Source organism: Lineus longissimus, chromosome 12 (assembly GCF_910592395.1).
Source record: "Lineus longissimus chromosome 12, tnLinLong1.2, whole genome shotgun sequence".
NCBI lineage: Eukaryota > Metazoa > Nemertea > Pilidiophora > Heteronemertea > Lineidae > Lineus > Lineus longissimus.
Genome location: NC_088319.1, coordinates 7778081 through 7796830, shown reverse-complemented (window position 1 = coordinate 7796830; position 18750 = coordinate 7778081). Strand labels below are relative to the sequence as shown.

The 18750-nt window shown below is 43.1% G+C and overlaps 2 protein-coding genes across 3 annotated transcripts in view; one reads left to right on the top strand and one right to left on the bottom strand.

Annotated features, from left to right (window-relative positions):
* The window catches only part of LOC135496996 (uncharacterized), a 117504-nt gene extending 112265 nt beyond the window's left edge, over positions 1–5239 (top strand). The window contains exons 4-6 of one of the 2 annotated variants that reach the window (XR_010448750.1): positions 450–587; positions 951–1657; positions 4412–5239. Coding sequence is in view for 1 of the 2 variants with exons in the window: in XM_064786614.1 (XP_064642684.1) it covers positions 450–587; positions 951–1580 (768 nt within the window). In the remaining variant the exon portion in view is untranslated. Of the gene's footprint in view, positions 1–449; positions 588–950; positions 1896–4411 lie in introns of those variants that run through there. The other variant, XM_064786614.1, reaches the window with a different exon arrangement.
* Positions 5240–16014: 10775 nt separating this feature from the next.
* Positions 16015–17199, bottom strand: LOC135496508 (uncharacterized). The gene has a single exon (XM_064785868.1). The coding sequence runs from the start codon at positions 17197–17199 to the stop codon at positions 16015–16017; it is 1185 nt and encodes a 394-aa protein (XP_064641938.1).
* Positions 17200–18750: the final 1551 nt, after the last annotated feature.

Here is an 18750-nt window from a genome sequence, read left to right as displayed (position 1 = left end):
GGCGATATCGGGTTAGTAACTGGACCTATGACGAAAATGTGGGTTGAAAACAACCTCGGTTCGGTGTATTGAATGCAGTGAGCAGTGGCAAAACTGACGTTTTTCCAGATAGTTCCACCTCACTTCCTATTGGCAAGCCACAATACAGTCGATTACATCATGAAGCAGCCCCCGGTATAACCGGAGCAAAAGAGTTAAGGATTTGGGTTTGAAAAGATTCTGCAAACCATATAAACCTCCAAAGTGCATATAAATGTAATCTAAAATGACAACAGGCGACGAATAATTATGCACTTTTCTTAAGTGAACAGTGCTTGATTACCAAGCTATCATTGAAACGAGAAAGAACCATTTATTTACTGCACTCAAACGTCATTATTCAGCAAAGTAAAACAGAAACAAGAAACAACAACAAGAAATTTTAACAGTTGTCAATTTCCATTTTCCAGATCTATATTCCCATCCAACTAAAGGCAGAGGACTGGACGAAGGTTCTGGAACAATTGCTCCTTCTCTTCCTCATTGTTGGCAGATGGCTGCTGCCTAAGGGAGACATAACACGTGACCAGTTATCTCAACTCTTATTAGTAAATATCGGTATGGCTGCGGACATCATAGAACTATTCGAAGCATTTCGAGAGGAACAGGTCAAACACAACTGGATACTCACTGTTGCAATACTTTCACTTTGGACCGGAAGTTTGTTACAGTTTACGCTGGTTGTTACAGCAACTAAAGCTCGCAAGCCACGTGTTGCGATATCTTCACGAAAATCTGATCTTGGTACTTGTTTCTGTTGCGAGACGGAGATTTGGGCGATCTTGACGTCCATAGCAATGCAGGACGGTCCGTTCCTCGTTCTTCGCCTACTACTAATATTACGATACGAGGTGGTGTCATATATGAATGTGTTTTTCACCTGTAAAAATACCCTCGTCATGCTTTTGCAGATTTACAGAATAGCTGTGGTTATTACGGAAAGAGGACAGCAGAAGAGAGACAAGGAAAAGGAGAGAGAGGATACGGAGATCATGACGCTCTCACACTCAGAGAGCAATCTAAAGTCCCGCACCGCCAGGCACTCACATCCAGCAATTCGTAAATCAAAATCATTCGCCGGGTTACAAAAGACAAACAGCATCAATGAAATGTCAAATAAAACCAAACCCGCTCGTTCCTATCCAGCCATACCAAACAGTTCATTCTCGAGGCCAGGGTTTACGGAGTATGCTGACGAACTCTACCCCCGGCCCTTGTTGCGTCCGAGGTACCCGAATGAGTTTCAGCTTCTCCCAGCCCGGAATGAGCTCAGCGATATGGCTACGCAGGACAGTTATTCCTCTGGGGAAATATCTCGTCACAGCTCTTTGGAGAGAAACTCATTTCGGAAGGACTTCCTGCATGAATCTCTAAGGAGAAACTCGTTCATTCAATCACCAAAGATAGACTCGTTTCAAGACTCTGACCGGTGGAACTCGATTCGAGAAGCAACTAAACAAAATTCTCTTCATGATAACATTGTAATGTGCGAGAAGGATACATTCCCGTTAGCTGCGAATGTGGAATTATCAAACGTTTGATGGCAATATAACTATACAATCCATGGGACTGTGCAGGCTTTCTCTACAATAAGCATATGATGCTAAGGCCAATATAGGTACCGGAAGTGTGTATTGGCGGAGTTTATATGGGTATTCGAAAAAGCTGGACTGCTGGATTTACTGAAATGCCTCATGGTTCACCACCAACTGGATGGATTGCATAATTCAGGAATCCCTAACGCTACCAACAATGTGCTTCTAGTGCACACACTCAGGCTGCCACTGCAGTATCTAACTCTTCACCGGGCTATTACTGGCGGTTCTACATGAACTACAATGCTGACAGAAGGTTTGTATCATAGCTGAAAAACTTCCTGAGTCAATGTGTGAATGATTATGTACTTTAGTCGGGGCATTCAATTAGACAGTTGTGATAATGACAGCAAGAGGATGCTGAGTATTGCAACATGAACGGAAGGCCTACTGGCCGGCTGCACAACAGAACAGCATGCAGTGCCCGCTACAGCAGCCATTTTCCAAACGATCTCCAATCCAGGCGGTGGTGATCCATGAGTCACAATCCGTTGAATCCAGCAGTCAGGCGAGTCAGCTTTTCGAATACCCAGTGTTTATGCCGTACAAAAAGGGTAAAAACCACAGAGGTCATCATGCCTCTTCATCGGAAAAGTAAATGGCGTCATTAAACCAAAACATTGGCATAGTGAAAACTAGTCCATAACAATCTGATAACAGGCATAAATCAAGGGTATTCGAAAAAGCTAGATTGCTGGACTGCTGAATTCGCTGGATTGAGACTCATGGAACACCACCGCCTGGATTGGGGATCTTTCGGAAAATGGTATATGACATTCCTGCGTACCGTATGTATATAGAATGCTGTACTATACAGTGTGTTTGAAAAAAAGGAAACACAGAAGTATTAAGGTAGCAGGAAGGGTTGGGCGTTTGTGGTTTCTGAGTCTGAGGGGGTTGGTGTCTGTTGACTGTGCTTTAAGAGAGACTAGGCATGGCGCCAGTCTCTCTTAAAGCACAGTCAACAGGCATTTGGTCTCAATATTTGGGTAAGTACAGAATCAAGCCAGCTCAGAGAGCAATGATTGAACGATGCTGTGGACAAGTCCAAGGATACTGCATCAGTCACGACCAACTTCTTATCAGAAAGCGTCACCACCAGCATATTCAATGTTCAGTTCCAACCTGTACCAGTCCAATGCACGCCTGTCATGGTCAGCAGTGGTCAGCTTAGCGCGATATGGAACATTCTTCCGAAACTCAAGCGAGGGAAGTCTGCTCATTAGCATATCTCGCGCACTGCTCCTTCTTGTCAAACATCGTAGTGAAATCGTAATGGAAAACGTCTGGCTTTGCGCCAGACATTGAGACTAATAAGTGAAGAACTAATAGGTAAAGAACTTCTAATTGCGCGAGACTGCTGTGATAAAATTATCATTGCAGAGACTCCGGTGACGTACACATATATTTTTTACAATCAAAAATGCCCTCAAAAGACGACATGGAATGATTATTTTATTGATATTTCCTACTATATACCTTCCAATTATCACTTTATACTAATAGATCGGCGTTAGGTCGCATGCTTTTCTTTCGTGGTGACACTATAAAGCGAAATAGTTGCAACCCCGTAAATGCGCTATAAGTCCAATAATAAGTGACGGTGACCCGTTATAAATGTTTCGCCAGCTACGCTTTTTTGCCGCTCCGCGGCGCTTTGGGCCCTTGCATCGAGATTAATTTGTTAATTTCTTAGAAAACGCTAAATATTTTGGAAATTGGCAACCACCATTTATTACCTAATGATGTCCTCTTTGTTATGACACCAAGAAATCCAATTTAATGTCACAGATGACTGAACACGAAACAATTCAATCAACCATATCTGAACTGGTCTTGCACCAGATTTACCGCAGCGTAACTTCGACAAAGAAGAAAGACCAGTGTGTCCTTAGCAAAAGTTTTATTGAATGATTTAACGTCTAGGTGTTTATTCCTGTATCAACCTAACCCCAGTGTCCTGCGACATGCAACTGATTCCTTTTAACGCAAACTTCAGTTCAGGTTCTCATTGCTCTCAATGCATTTCTGATTACGTCTCTCTATCCTCTTAAGGACACAAATGCAGCAAGGATTCTGGCACATACATGTAATTCATTGATATCTTGTGGAGGCAACTTGTAAACTTGGTTCTTAAGATGTTCTCACCCAAAAAAAACACAGGGGGTGAGGCCAGGGGACCTTGGTTGCAACTCAAACTCATGGTTGATTGCACCAAATGCATCTGCTGCTTGCTGGAGGCTTCCAGTCCTCAACCACTCTGTTACACGCTGCTCAGCTGTACGCTGCATTTTGCTGGTCTGTGAAAATGAGCAACCTTTCCAACTTTTAAGGAGTGTGCAATGAAAAAAACATGCAGAGGATTGCATAATTTGAAGGCCAAACAAAAGCGCTGCACTCGGCAAACAGGGTTCGATCATTACCAAAACATCTATTTGATGTAAGGATAGTTCTGACATGGCTGATTGAACTATTTCGTGCTCAGTCATCTGTGAAAGTAAATTGGATTTTTTGGTGTCATAAGAAAGAGGCAATCATTAGGTAATAAATGGCGGCTGCCAATTTCCAAAAATTTAGCTATGTCCAAGAAATTAACAAATTAATCTCGGTTTCCTTTTTTTGAAACACCCTGTAGTGTATGATACAATACTCTACGTCATGCTGTCATTACGTGTATCACAACTGTCTAATTGAATGCCCCGATCTACACATAATCAAACACACGTTGACTTAGGATGTTCTTCAGCTAAAATACCAACCTTCTGTCGGTTTTGTAGTTGGGTAGTTATAAAACAAGAAACACAGAAACGAAACAGAAATGCAGAAACGAAACACAGAAACGAAAAAGAGACGGGTTTACATGAATGCAGGCATAGGCGACACCCCGATACTTTCCATGACTAAGTCATTGTTATCGTCGTTAAAGTCAACTCTGGGGATGACTCCATCAGGCGCACGAAGGGAGTGCAGTCTATTTGATCATAATTCCTCAAAGTATAATAAAAGCTGAAATGAAACGACCAAAGGCCATTGTGCTCACCGACTAGATATGTCGTGGTTAGGAATTCATCCTGGTTAAGAACCATTCTACATGTATAGTATATAGATCAAACCAAAGTCGGTATGACATGTAATGTATCGTTGCTTGGAGTACCTACCATAAAAATGTCATCGAAAATATAGTCACTAATGAAACGGCCACGGGCCATTGTGCTCACCATATAGATATTAGGTGGTAAGGAATTCACCCTGGTAAAGAAACATGCTACATGTCTAGTGTATACGTAGGTCAAACCAAAGTCGGTATACGACATGTAATGTATCCATGTTTAGAGTACCTACCATTAAAAAATCATTGGAAAAAGTCACTAATAAGCGAGATTTTGCACTTTTTACCATTTTGGCTCACCGGTACGGTGAGTCTATTACAACAGCACCGTGTCCGTCGTCCGTCGTCGTCGTCGTCGTCCGTTGTATCCTATTTCAAAAACAATATCACGTTTCTTAACCGCTAGGGCTATGGACTCAAAATTTTGTATGCATGACCCCCTAGGTCAGATAACCTTTGACACTGAATTTCGGTCCGGTCTGATTCTTGACTTGGCCACTAGGGGGCCAAAACTGAAAACATAAATAGTGTGATATCTCACTTATCAGTGATTTGTTTTTGATGATATTTTTATGGTAGATACTACTAGCAAGGATATATCACATATCAAACGTGTTTTTGATTTGACCTACTTTTCAAGGTCACAGAGGTCAAATGGCGTACATTTGCCGTTTGAGTGTAACTGTGGCACGTTTCTTAACTGGTACGGCTCTGAGCTTGAAAGTTGTTGTGTATGACCCCCCTAGGTCAGGTGACCTTTGACACTGAATTTCGGTCCGGTTTGATTCTTGACTTGGTCACCAGGGGGCAAAAACTGAAAACATAAATAGTGTGATATCTCACTTATTAGTGATTTGTGTTTGATGAAATTTTTATGGTAGATACTACTAGCAAGGATACATCACATATTATAGGGGTTTTTGATTTGAGCTATTTTTCAAGGTCATAGAGGTCCAATGGCGTAAATTAGCCGTTTTAGCGTAACTGCGGCAAGTTTCGTAACTGCTAGGGCTATGGGCTTGAAACTTTGTACACAAGACCCCCTAGGCCAGGTTACCTCTGACACTGAATTGTGGTCTGATTTGTTTCTCGACCTGGAAACCAGGGGGCAAAAAAAGAAAACCTAGAAAGTGTGATATCTTGCCCATTAGTTATTCGTATTCGATAAAGTTTTTATGGTTGGTACTCCCAGCAAGGATACATTACATATTATACAGGTTTTTGATTTGACCTACTTTTCAAGGTCAAAGAGGTAAAATGCTGTGAATTTGCTGTTTTGCGGCCTAACTATGGCATGTTTCTTAACTGCAACGACATATGACGTGCCCTATGATTAGGATAAAGATACTAGTAGTACATCAGAGTCTTCCTCGGTCATATCTTAAGAAACATTCATTGTCAATTAACTCCTTACATAAATACCGGTGAGCACAATGGCCCCTGGCCCTTTCATTTAGTTTTGGCCTCCTGGTGGCCAAGTCGAGAATCAGATCAGATTAAAAATCAGTGTCAGAGGTTACAAGACGTAGGGAGTCATGTGTACCTAATTTCAAGTTCATGTGTTACGTGCCATAGTAACACTCAAACGGCATATTTCCACAATTTGACCTCTGTGACCTTGAAAATTAGGTCAAATCGAAAACCCGTAGGATATGTGATGTATCCTTGCTAGGAGAACGTACCATAAAAATATCATCGAATGAAATGGCCAGGACCATTGTGCTCACCTGTCGATATGAAAGGGAGAGTTTGAGGAAAAACTTGTCGTTGTTAGGGGTTAATCATGCAATAGTTGTGGGATGGTGTGGTTTGTCTTGAAAAAGTGGAGTTGGTCATATTGTTTTCCGCGTGCACATTTTACTGACGTTGGAATAAGTGAATCGTTATTTGTGGGAGAAGCTGAGAAATGTTTTCTGGCCAATTAAAACGGGTTTACATGTGTCTTAGCTATTCGGTGACTATTGAAAATAAACAGCGCATTTACATTTTGTAAAACCTGTTGTCATTGGCCGATTGAGATGTACCTGTGGAATTGCGTGTGATTACGCTATCTTGAAAGGAGTATTTGTCCTCGGCTTGCGATTGGAGAGAAATGTTGAAAAATATGATACAAGAACAATTGAAGCAAGGAATGCACAGTATAGAATATGATGTACTGAGTAACTAGGTAGCAGTTTGTATTCATTTTTGAGACAATATGAGCACTCGTGACACGTTTACAAAAGTTAAAGCAACTATTTTTAGTGGATGTTTACCCAATAAGTAGCGTCTGGGTCATAATAAGCAGTTAACATGAGTTTAAAAGCGCAGAGTGTAACGAAAGGTTCCGGCTTGACGCTAATCTCCGATGACGGCATCCGCCATTTTGACGTATTCTCGAAACTTCGGGATCGTCAAATGGAATGGACATCACAAAATTTCTGACACACACTGCTACAATTCATCATTTTATTGTTCTTTAGCAGTATTATTACGCCACCCGTATTGGCAGGGCAGCTTGAACACAACTGCGCTTTGCATTGACCAATATTCCCCATTCCAAACCGAAGGACAATCCGACAAGTTTGTCATTTTACCTTCCAATCATAATCAAAATTTTCTGAAACAATCGGCAATGAGGACAAACTTATAATTTTAAAACAATCACAAGAATGTAATCAACACATACCACCTGGTCTGAAGAGCGGATGATCGACTTATACCATTGATTGAAGGTGATTTAATTCCTTGTTCGTCTCGCTTCAAACTTATAAAATGGCTGTCGTCCATACTTGTAGTATGCAGCTCTAGTGGCGCAGAACAACACTGCGCATCTGGGATACCGACGGATTGCCTCGAACCGCGAAATTCAAAACTGCTGGCAATGTGCCAACTAACATTTTTGCCCAATACCGCCAACTAGTGATGTGAAACGTAACTAATCTATTTGATATCGAAACCTCTATATCATGCAGACCTCTAAAACTTCATTTCAAACTTCAATCTGCTGGAATAAAGCAAATGGGCTTTTTTAACTTTGACCTACTTATAACTGAACTGTAGGTCACACTGACCTAAATCTGTGTCAGCATGTAGAGATGCATAATAGGTGTCTACATATTAAATTTAGAGAGTCTATGACCAATAGTAAAGAAACATGCCACCATCAAAGAAATTTTAGAGTTCGACCTTTGTGACCTTCAAAGGTCAAATCAAAAACCCGTGTGATATGTGATGTACCTTTATTAGATACACCCACCATAAAATTTTCATTGCTCTAGCTTTAACCATAAGCTTCAAAATGACAAAAATAAGTTTTCAAAGACCGCCCCCTATATTGCAGACAGGCTGTCAAATTGCACTGATTTTCATTCTGAAGGAAGGTCTTGCCTAGGGGTCCCCACACACCAAGTACGAACTTTCTGGGTCAAAGGGTTAAGAAACGTGCCACTATTTTGTCAAAAGTTAACGACAGACGACGACGACGACGACGGACGACGACGGACGCCAAACGCCGCAGTATCGTATAAGCTCACCTGACAGGTGAGCTAAAAAGGCAAGTACGGCCACGTGGCCTTATCTGGATGACACGCACGTGCACTATGTTTACATTTGACGTCATTCTACTTGACCAATCAGAAGCCGGTTGACGCGTTTTCCCTGACCACAAGTCCTGGGTTTTGAGGGAGGTTAACTCATTTGCATAATGTACGAACTTCGGAACCGAGGAGCGCAGCTATCGCTATATTGTGGCTTTGAAGAGGATAAAAGGGATATTTGGAAAAGAGCATTTCTTCTTCCATTCCGACTGAGTTCCTCTTATCGATACATCCACTTTTGCAGCAACAACCATGGCACCAGGATGGTGTCTGCAGACCAGAATTTGCCACGGGAGTGGCGGTTCCTGCGTTCATTTTTCGTGTCTGTGTTTCTTGCTTTACAACTACCCTTTGTAGTTTACACTGAGAAATCCATGTTGGCAGTGCGTGCACTTGAAGCACAAGGTGGGAAGTGTTAGGGATTTGGGATTGGACAATCTATCCAGGCGGTGGTGATCCACGAGTAAAAATCTTGTAAATCCAGCAGTTCAGTAATCCAGAGCTTTTCAAATACCCATAAATCAGGCACACAGACTTGAAGGGCTTACTAATAGGTGTGATCACATCCGTAACTATAGTACCTGCCGACCCCACGATACATCAAGCCAAACTCGGTATACACTGTATATAAATCCTCATCCCGCACCCCGAATCAGATAACGGTTCGAAGTTTATTTCCTTGATGTTCAGTCCATTCGTATAGTGTTACTTGAAGATGCCTCTATTCCAATATAAGCCACCGAGTTTAATTTCGATATATCCTTATACTTGTTAATCGGGCAGAACGGTACGCAACCAAGGCCTCATTGATGTGACCGCAGTTATAATTGTTCCAAAATACCAGTGCTTCATTGGCTGCTTTGATCAGGATTGCAGTACTTGGGGGGGGGGGGGGGGAGGGGAGTTTTTTTTCTTTGCCATGTTTTACTAAACCCGACATTTCAGTAGGCATATCATCTGATCCGGATAAATCGCGATACGCCAATGATAGCAAAAATATCGATAACCAAGATAGATTCCATTCCGACTGAGTACCTCTTATCGATACATCCGCTTTTGCAGCAACAACCATGGCAACAGGATGGTGTCTGCAGACCAGAATTTGCCGCGGGAGTGGCGGTTCCTGCGTTCATCTTTCGTGTCTGTGTTTCTTGCTTTACAACTGCCCTTTGTAGTTTACACTGAGAAATCCATGTTGGCAGTTTACTGGCGATGAAAGTCAGTCGGTGATGGCGCTCGTCGCGTCCAATCACGCTCATTTTGGTTATATATAGTCGAGATGCTCGATTGGACAAACTGAGACCGCAATTTCGAGATTCTGCGATGATTAGTTGTCATTCGACTAGCAATATTACATTACTGGCGATGAAAGTCGGTCGGCGATGGCGCTCGTCGCGTCCAATCACGCTTATTTTGGTTATACAGAGTCGAGATGACCGATTTGACAATCTCAGACCGCAATTTCGAGATTCTGCGATGATAAGTTGTCATACGATAGCGATATTACACTACTGGCGATGAAAGTCGGTCGGCGATGGCGCTCGTCGCGACCGATCACGCTCATTTTGGTTACACAGAGTCAAGATGACCGATTTGTCAATCTGAGACCGCAACTTCGAGATTCTGCGATGATAAGTTGTCATTCGATAGCGATATTACACTGCTGGTGATGAAAGTTAGTCGGCGATGGCGCTCGTCACGACCGCTCACGCTCACATTTGTTATGCAGAGTCGAAATGACCTATGGTCAAACTGAGACCGCAATTTTGAGATTCTGCGATGATTAGTTGTCATTCGATAGCGACATTACACTACTGGCGATGAAAGTCGGTCGGCGATGGCGCTCGTCGCGACCGATCACGCTCATTTTGGTTAAACAGAGTCGAGATGACCGATTGGACAAACTGAGACCACAATTTCGATATTCTGCGATGATAAGTTGTCATTCGATAGCGATATTACACTGCTGGTGATAAAAGTTAGTCGGCGATGGCGCTCGTCGCGACCAAACACGCTGACTTTGGTTATTCAGAGTCGAGATGACCGATTAGACAAACTGAGACCGCAATTTTGAGATTCTGCGATGATTAGTTGTCATTAGACTAGCAATATTACACTACTGGCGATGAAAGTCGGTCGGCGATGGCGCTCGTCGCGACCGATCACGCTCACTTTGGTTATGCAGAGTCGAAAAGACCTATGGTCAAACTGATACCGAAATTTTGAGATTCTGCGATGATAAGTTGTCATTCGATAGCGATATTACACTACTGGCGATGAAAGTCAGTCGGCGATGGCGCTCGTCGCGACCAATCACGCTCATTTTGGTTATACAGAGTCGACATGACCGATTGGACAAATTGAGACCACAATTTCGATATTCTGCGATGATTAGTAGTCTTTCGATAGCAATATTACACTACTTGCGATGAAAGTCAGTCGGCGATGGCGTTGGTGCCGACCAATCACGCTCACTTTGGTTATGCAGGGTCGAGATGCTCGATTGGACAAACTGAGACCGCAATTTTGAGATTCTGCGATGATTACTTGTCATTCGACTAGCAATAGTACACTACTGGCGATGAAAGTCGGTCAGCGATGGCGCTCGTCGTGTCCAATCACGCTCATTTTGGTCATACAGAGGTGAGATGCTCGATTGGACAAACTGAGACCGCAATTTCGAGATTCTGCGATGATTAGTTGTCATTCGAATAGCGATATTACTCTACTAGCGATGAAAGTCGTCGGCGATGGCGCTTGTCGCGTCCATTCACGCTCAAATTAGTTATGCAGAGTCGAAATGACCGATGGTCAAACTGAGACCACAATTTCGAGATTCTGCGATGATTACTTGTCATTCGAATAGCAATATTACACTACTGGCGATGAAAGTCGGTCAGCGATGGCGCTCGTCGTGTCCAATCACGCTCATTTTGGTCATACAGAGGTGAGATGCTCGATTGGACAAACTGTGACCGCAATTTCGAGATTCTGCGATGATTACTTGTCATTCGACTAGCAATATTACACTACTGGCGATGAAAGTCGGTCAGCGATGGCGCTCGTCATGTCCAATCACGCTCATTTTGGTCATACAGAGGTGAGATGCTCGATTGGACAAACTGAGACCGCAATTTCGAGATTCTGCGATGATTAGTTGTCATTCGAATAGCGATTTTACTCTACTAGCGATGAAAGTCGTCAGCGATGACGCTTGTCGCGTCCATTCACGCTCAAATTGGTTATGCAGAGTCGAAATGACCGATGGTCAAACTGAGACCATAATTTCGAGATTCTGCGATGATTAGTTGTCATTAGACTAGCAATATTACGCTACTGGCGATGAAAGTCGGTCGGCGATGGCGCTCGTCGCGTCCAATCACGCTCACATTGGTTATGCAGAGTCGAAATGACCTATGGTCAAACTGAGACCGCAATTTCGAGATTCTGCGATGATTAGTTGTCATTCGAATAGCGATATTACTCTACTAGCGATGAAAGTCGTCGGCGATGGCGCTTGTCGCGTCCATTCACGCTCAAATTAGTTATGCAGAGTCGAAATGACCGATGGTCAAACTGAGACCACAATTTCGAGATTCTGCGATGATTACTTGTCATTCGAATAGCAATATTACACTACTGGCGATGAAAGTCGGTCAGCGATGGCGCTCGTCGTGTCCAATCACGCTCATTTTGGTCATACAGAGGTGAGATGCTCGATTGGACAAACTGTGACCGCAATTTCGAGATTCTGCGATGATTACTTGTCATTCGACTAGCAATATCACACTACTGGCGATGAAAGTCGGTCAGCGATGGCGCTCGTCATGTCCAATCACGCTCATTTTGGTCATACAGAGGTGAGATGCTCGATTGGACAAACTGAGACCGCAATTTCGAGATTCTGCGATGATTAGTTGTCATTCGAATAGCGATATTACTCTACTAGCGATGAAAGTCGTCAGCGATGACGCTTGTCGCGTCCATTCACGCTCAAATTGGTTATGCAGAGTCGAAATGACCGATGGTCAAACTGAGACCACAATTTCGAGATTCTGCGATGATTAGTTGTCATTAGACTAGCAATATTACGCTACTGGCGATGAAAGTCGGTCGGCGATGGCGCTCGTCGCGTCCAATCACGCTCACATTGGTTATGCAGAGTCGAAATGACCTATGGTCAAACTGAGACCGCAATTTCGAGATTCTGCGATGATTAGTTGTCATTCGATGATAGCGATATTACACTGCTTGTGATGAAAGTTAGTCGGCGATGGCGCTCGTCGCGACCAAACACGCTGATTTTGGTTATACAGAGTCGAGATGACCGATTGGACAAACTGAGACCACAATTTCGATATTCTGCGATGATAAGTTTTCATTCGATGATAGCGATATTACACTGCTTGTGATGAAAGTTAGTCGGCGATGGAGCTTGTCGCGACCAAACACGCTGATTTTGGTTATTCAGAGTCGAGATGACCGATCAGACAAACTGAGACCGCAATTTTGAGATTCTGCGATGATTAGTTGTCATTAGACTAGCAATATTACACTACTGGCGATGAAAGTCGGTCGGCGATGGCGCTCGTCGCGACCGATCACGCTCACTTTAATTATGCAGAGTCGAAAAGACGTATGGTCAAACTGATACCGCAATTTTGAGATTCTGCGATGATTAGTTGTCATTAGACTAGCAATATTACACTGCAGTCGATGAAAGTCGGTCGTCGATGGCGCTCGTCGCGACCGATCACGCTCACATTGGTTATGCAGAGTCGAAATGACCTATGGTCAAACTGAGACCGCAATTTTGAGATTCTGCGATGATTAGTTGTTATTCGATAGCGATATTACACTACTGGCGATGAAAGTCGGTCGGCGATGGCGCTCGTCGCGACCGATCACGCTCATTTTGGTTATACAGAGTCGAGATGACCGACTGGACAAACTGAGACCGCAATTTAGAGATTCTGCGATGATTAGTTGTCATTAGACTAGCAATATTACACTGCAGTCGATGAAAGTCGGTCGTCGATGGCGCTCGTCGCGACCGATCACGCTCACATTGGTTATGCAGAGTCGAAATGACCTATGGTCAAACTGAGACCACAATTTCGAGATTCTGCGATGATTACTTGTCATTCGACTAGCAATATTACACTACTGGCGATGAAAGTCGGTCAGCGATGGCGCCCATCGTGTCCAATCACACTCATTTTGGTCATACAGAGGTGAGATGCTCGATTGGACAAACTGAGACCGCAATTTCGAGATTCTGCGATGATTACTTGTCATTCGAATAGCGATATTACTCTCCTAGCGATGAAAATCGTCGGCGATGGCGCTTGTCGCGTCCATTCACGCTCAAATTGGTTATGCAGAGTCGAAATGACCGATGGTCAAACTGAGACCACAATTTCGAGATTCTGCGATGATTAGTGGTCATTAGACTAGCAATATTACGCTGCTGGCGATGAAAGTCGGTCGGCGATGGCGCTTGTCGCGTCCAATCACGCTCACATTGGTTATGCAGAGTCGAAAAGACCTATGGTCAAACTGAGACCGCAATTTTGAGATTCTGCGATGATTAGTTGTCATTCGATAGCGATATTACACTACTGGCGATGAAAGTCGGTCGGTGATGGCGCTCGTCGCGACCGATCTTGCTCATTTTGGTTATACAGAGTCGAGATGACCGATTTGACAAACTGAGACCACAATTTCGATATTCTGCGATGATTAGTTGTCATTCGATAGCGATATTACACTGCTGGTGATGAAAGTTAGTCGGCGATGGCGCTTGTCGCGACCAAACACGCTGACTTTGGTTATTCAGAGTCGAGATGACCGATTCGACAAACTGAGACAGCAATTTTGAGATTCTGCGATGATTAGTTGTCATTAGACTAGCAATATTACACTACTGGCGATGAAAGTCGGTCGGCGATGGCGCTCGTCGCGACCGATCACGCTCACTTTGGTTATGCAGAGTCGAAAAGACCTATGGTCAAACTGATACCGCAATTTTGAGATTCTGCGATGATAAGTTGTCATTCGATAGCGATATTACACTACTGGCGATGAAAGTCAGTCGGCGATGGCGCTCGTCGCGACCAATCACGCTCATTTTGGTTATACAGAGTCGACATGACCGATTGGACAAATTGAGACCACAATTTCGATATTCTGCGATGATAAGTAGTCTTTCGATAGCAATATTACACTACTGGCGATGAAAGTCAGTCGGCGATGGCGCTGGTGCCGACCAATCACGCTCACTTTGGTTATGCAGGGTCGAGATGCTCGATTGGACAAACTGAGACCGCAATTTTGAGATTCTGCGATGATTAGTTGTCATTAGACTAGCAATATTACACTACTGGCGATGAATGTCGGTCGGCGATGGCGCTCGTCGCGTCCAATCACGCTCACATTGGTTATGCAGAGTCGAAATGACCTATGGTCAAACTGAGACCACAATTTCGAGATTCTGCGATGATTACTTGTCATTCGACTAGCAATATTACACTACTGGCGATGAAAGTCGGTCAGCGATTGCTCCCGTCGTGTCCAATCACGCTCATTTTGGTCATACAGAGGTGAGATGCTCGATTGGACAAACTGAGACCGCTGTCGGGGATGCCCAGGTTCTAAGGGAATAACGACCACCCAGTTCTATGTAAAACTTCAACTCATTTATTACTAGACTCGAGTCAGAATGAACATGTGATATAGTTACATAATTCAGAAATACATGTTTCTAAAAGACATTCAATAACTCCAATAGACCAGCTATTGGCGGCGACTATAATCTGTTCCCAACATTACTCCCGGGCGGGAAGTGACTGGAACATAAACTAATAATTGGGTGAAACGCACATCAAAATACAATGATGTTATGAAATGGCAAACTATTTTTTTGATTTTCTCAAACATACAAATATTGAATAAATAGAATTGAGTGACTAGATTCAAACGCAACCAAATGTGAAAGAATGATTAAAACCATGGAAGTATGTAGCAAAGATGAAATGCGTTAACAACAGATAAAATGAATCAAAATATTGACACTAGAAACAGTTGACCGTTTAAGATTATGTCATGCAATCAAAACACTCAGGTCAGTATTCAAAATGTTCAGCTCAATAAAGGCATGAAATCCATTTACGGATCGGACATAAGTGCAATGCGTCGGCGCGCTTCAATGGCGGCTTGTCTAACAGGCCTGTGCTCAGCTGCACACTCGGAATTGTCTGACAAAGGAACACGCGAGTTGTGTTCAATAGGCCTCGATAATGTCTCGCCATTGTTGGTTTCCAAAGGATACAATTTGGTTATCGGGCGGTTTGTCTGACCACGGCTTGTTTTGATGTCTACAGAACGCACTAAACCATCATTACCGCAATTCAATCTCAACACACGCGCAAGTTGCCACTTTACACGTGGTACGCAGTCTTCATGAATGAGCACTATGTCCCCAACTTGAATCTGATTTTGCGTAATGCCCTTACCACAATTGCGATCTCTTTCACGTAAAGCCGCTAGGTACTCTTGTGACCACCGGTTCCAAAACTGTGCTTGCACACTGGCCATCAACACAGCGCGTCGTTGTAATTCTGACTGACTGCCAAACGTTGGGTCACGCAACTCATCAGTATCGTACAACTCATGAGGAACAGTAGACAGTGGTCTACCATGTAAAATGCGATGGCGTAAGCGGTTGTAAATCATCAGTATCTGAGGACAGATATGTGATCGGTCGGTCATTGAGTATGGCCTCAATCTCGGTGAGGACAGTCTGTAACTCATCAAGCGTTAAGAAACGGCGGCCTAGCACCTTTTTCATGGCTGTCTTTGTCAACCCAATCAACCGTTCCCAAAAACCACCGTACCAAGGTGCCCGTTTCGGTATGAACAACCATTCAACACGGCGGTTAGCTAAATAGGTTTTAACTGATTCAGATTCAAACAACTGCTTGAGTTCTGCAGCCGCAGAGAGATAGGTTGACGCATTGTCAGAAATCATTTTGCTCGGAAGCGATCTCCGGGCGGCAAAACGTCTGAACGCACGAAGGAATGTTCCAACTGAGAGATCAGTAACAAGTTCTAGATGAACGGCTCTGATAACGGCGCATGTAAAGAGGCACACGTAAGCCTTCGATTCTGAGTGTTCGTTTCGTATGAATAAAGCACCACTGAAATCTACACCAGTCACAGTAAATGGGGGTGCCTTAAGTAGTCTCGACGCTTGTAATGGTGGTGGAATAGGTGACCTATATGGTTTCCCCATAACCCTCTTGCAAGTGACACACTGCCGTAACAACGATTTTACGCGCTGTCTAATGTTGGTAATCCAGAAACGCTGGCGAATACGCGTGATAGTAGATTGTAATCCTGAATGAAGAACGTTCGTATGTGCATTCCAAATGATAAGTTCCGCGAATCGATGTCTAGATGGAATCAGAATCGGAAATTTCGTTCCGTAGTCAATAGGCGCGTTATGCAATCGTCCGCCTGCGCGTAATATTCCATCGTTGTCAAGAAATAACCGAAGTTGTTTCACGAGTGGACCTGCTGTCCTACGTTTTGACATTAACGTCTTGATCTCATCTCCGTAGCTCTGACGTTGAACATGTTTAATCCACATTGTTTCTGCGTCTTGAATTTCACCTGCCGTGAGCGGTCCAACGTTTTGTAGTTGGGGATTTTTTTTCGCATTTGCAACAAATCTGAGTACGAGAGCACTGATGCGCAACAGTTTCGTATACGAACGTTCGGGGTCGATTACGTTGGTGATGCGCATGTCTACATCAGGTTCACCGACTGCGTTGGTTACAATGACGACCGGATCATGATCAGCGTTGTCAGTATCCATTGTATGCGATTTACCATCGAATAGCTCGCATTGTGGCCACTCAGAAGTTCTAAGCCAGTGTGGACCGTTCCACCAGAGTATGGCGTTTTGAAGATCTGATGCATTCATTCCCCGAGTAAGAATATCGGCAGGGTTATCCTTTGTGGGACAGTATTTGAATCTGGTTAAGACTTGGCAAGCACGTATTTCTCTTACACGGTTCTCAACGAATAAAGGCAGCTTTTTCTCACTGTGTATCCAGTGTAGAACTATCTGACTGTCCGACCAAAGGAATGCATGTTCAATGTTGATCAGTTGTTTGAGGTTTCTGTGAAGATAGTTCAGTAAACGTGATCCGATTAAAGCGGCCATTAGCTCTAATCTAGGCAGCGAGATGGGTTTGATCGGCGCAACCCGAGTTTTTGCCATCACAAGTGAAGTGCATCCGCCACATTTCAAATATGCAACAGCCCCGTAGGCCTTTGGGCTCGCGTCAGAATATATGTATTGTGGTGGTAGGAATGTAGGTAATTCTAAGCTATTTTAACAAAAGCCCTTACAGGCCTTTTTGTCTCAAATTAGCTTAGAAACCCCTAAGAACCAGACACCACAATACATATATTCTATCATTCATTAGATTCCCAGTGAAGCGTTGCAATGAAATGGTCAATGAAATGGTAAGGGAATACTAGAGTTCAATGGGTTAATGTAATCATGACTTACTGTATTCCAACAGAAAGTACACGTCAATAGCTTTTTTCCGTGCATTTTACCTGATATATGATGTTGGCACTGTTCACTGCATGTACATAATTTTACTAGTAAATAAATAGAAAATGGCAACAGGATATTTATTAAATACCGAAAGGGCACATAAGATTCCACTTGGTTTGAAAGCTGAGAGGCAGCATCATATCATTACTCATAACCCATCATCTGCTAACCCCAAAGAAACAATGTATGTTAGAATACCTGCATTGCGAGAGAATACATTCTTTGTACCTAAATCTCTTTATCTGTCTGCTGATGTAACCATTTCTGGTGATTCTAAAAATAGTGTTGTAAATAATCTTGGTAGAAACCTGATTTCAAAGATGGTGGTTAAGTGGGGAACAGAGCAGATATTTGACCTTGACGAATACAGTCATTATTCTACATTTAAAGATCTGTGGTTTACAGAAGAAGAAAGAAATGATAGAGTTTTTCAGGGTATTCAGTCAAAAAATCTTAGAGAATTAAGATCAGGAGTCGCTGAAGCTGATGTCACTGGAGAAACAGCTAATGAAAAGACTTTAAAGAAAGTGTTTGACAAGAAGTACAAAATACCATTAGATTTTGAACTATTCCATCATCATGCTCCATTTTACAAGTTTCCAATTCAAGAAGATGTGATTATTGAAATAACTTTAGCACCAAAGGAGGAAATCATAGTCACCACAAACACAGCTAGCATGGGCTACAAACTAGAGAATATTTGTTTTGAATATGATACCGTAACCAACAAAATGATTGCTAGTCAATTGAGTAACAAGTACAATTCTGGATTCTCAATATTTTATGATTGGGTAGACC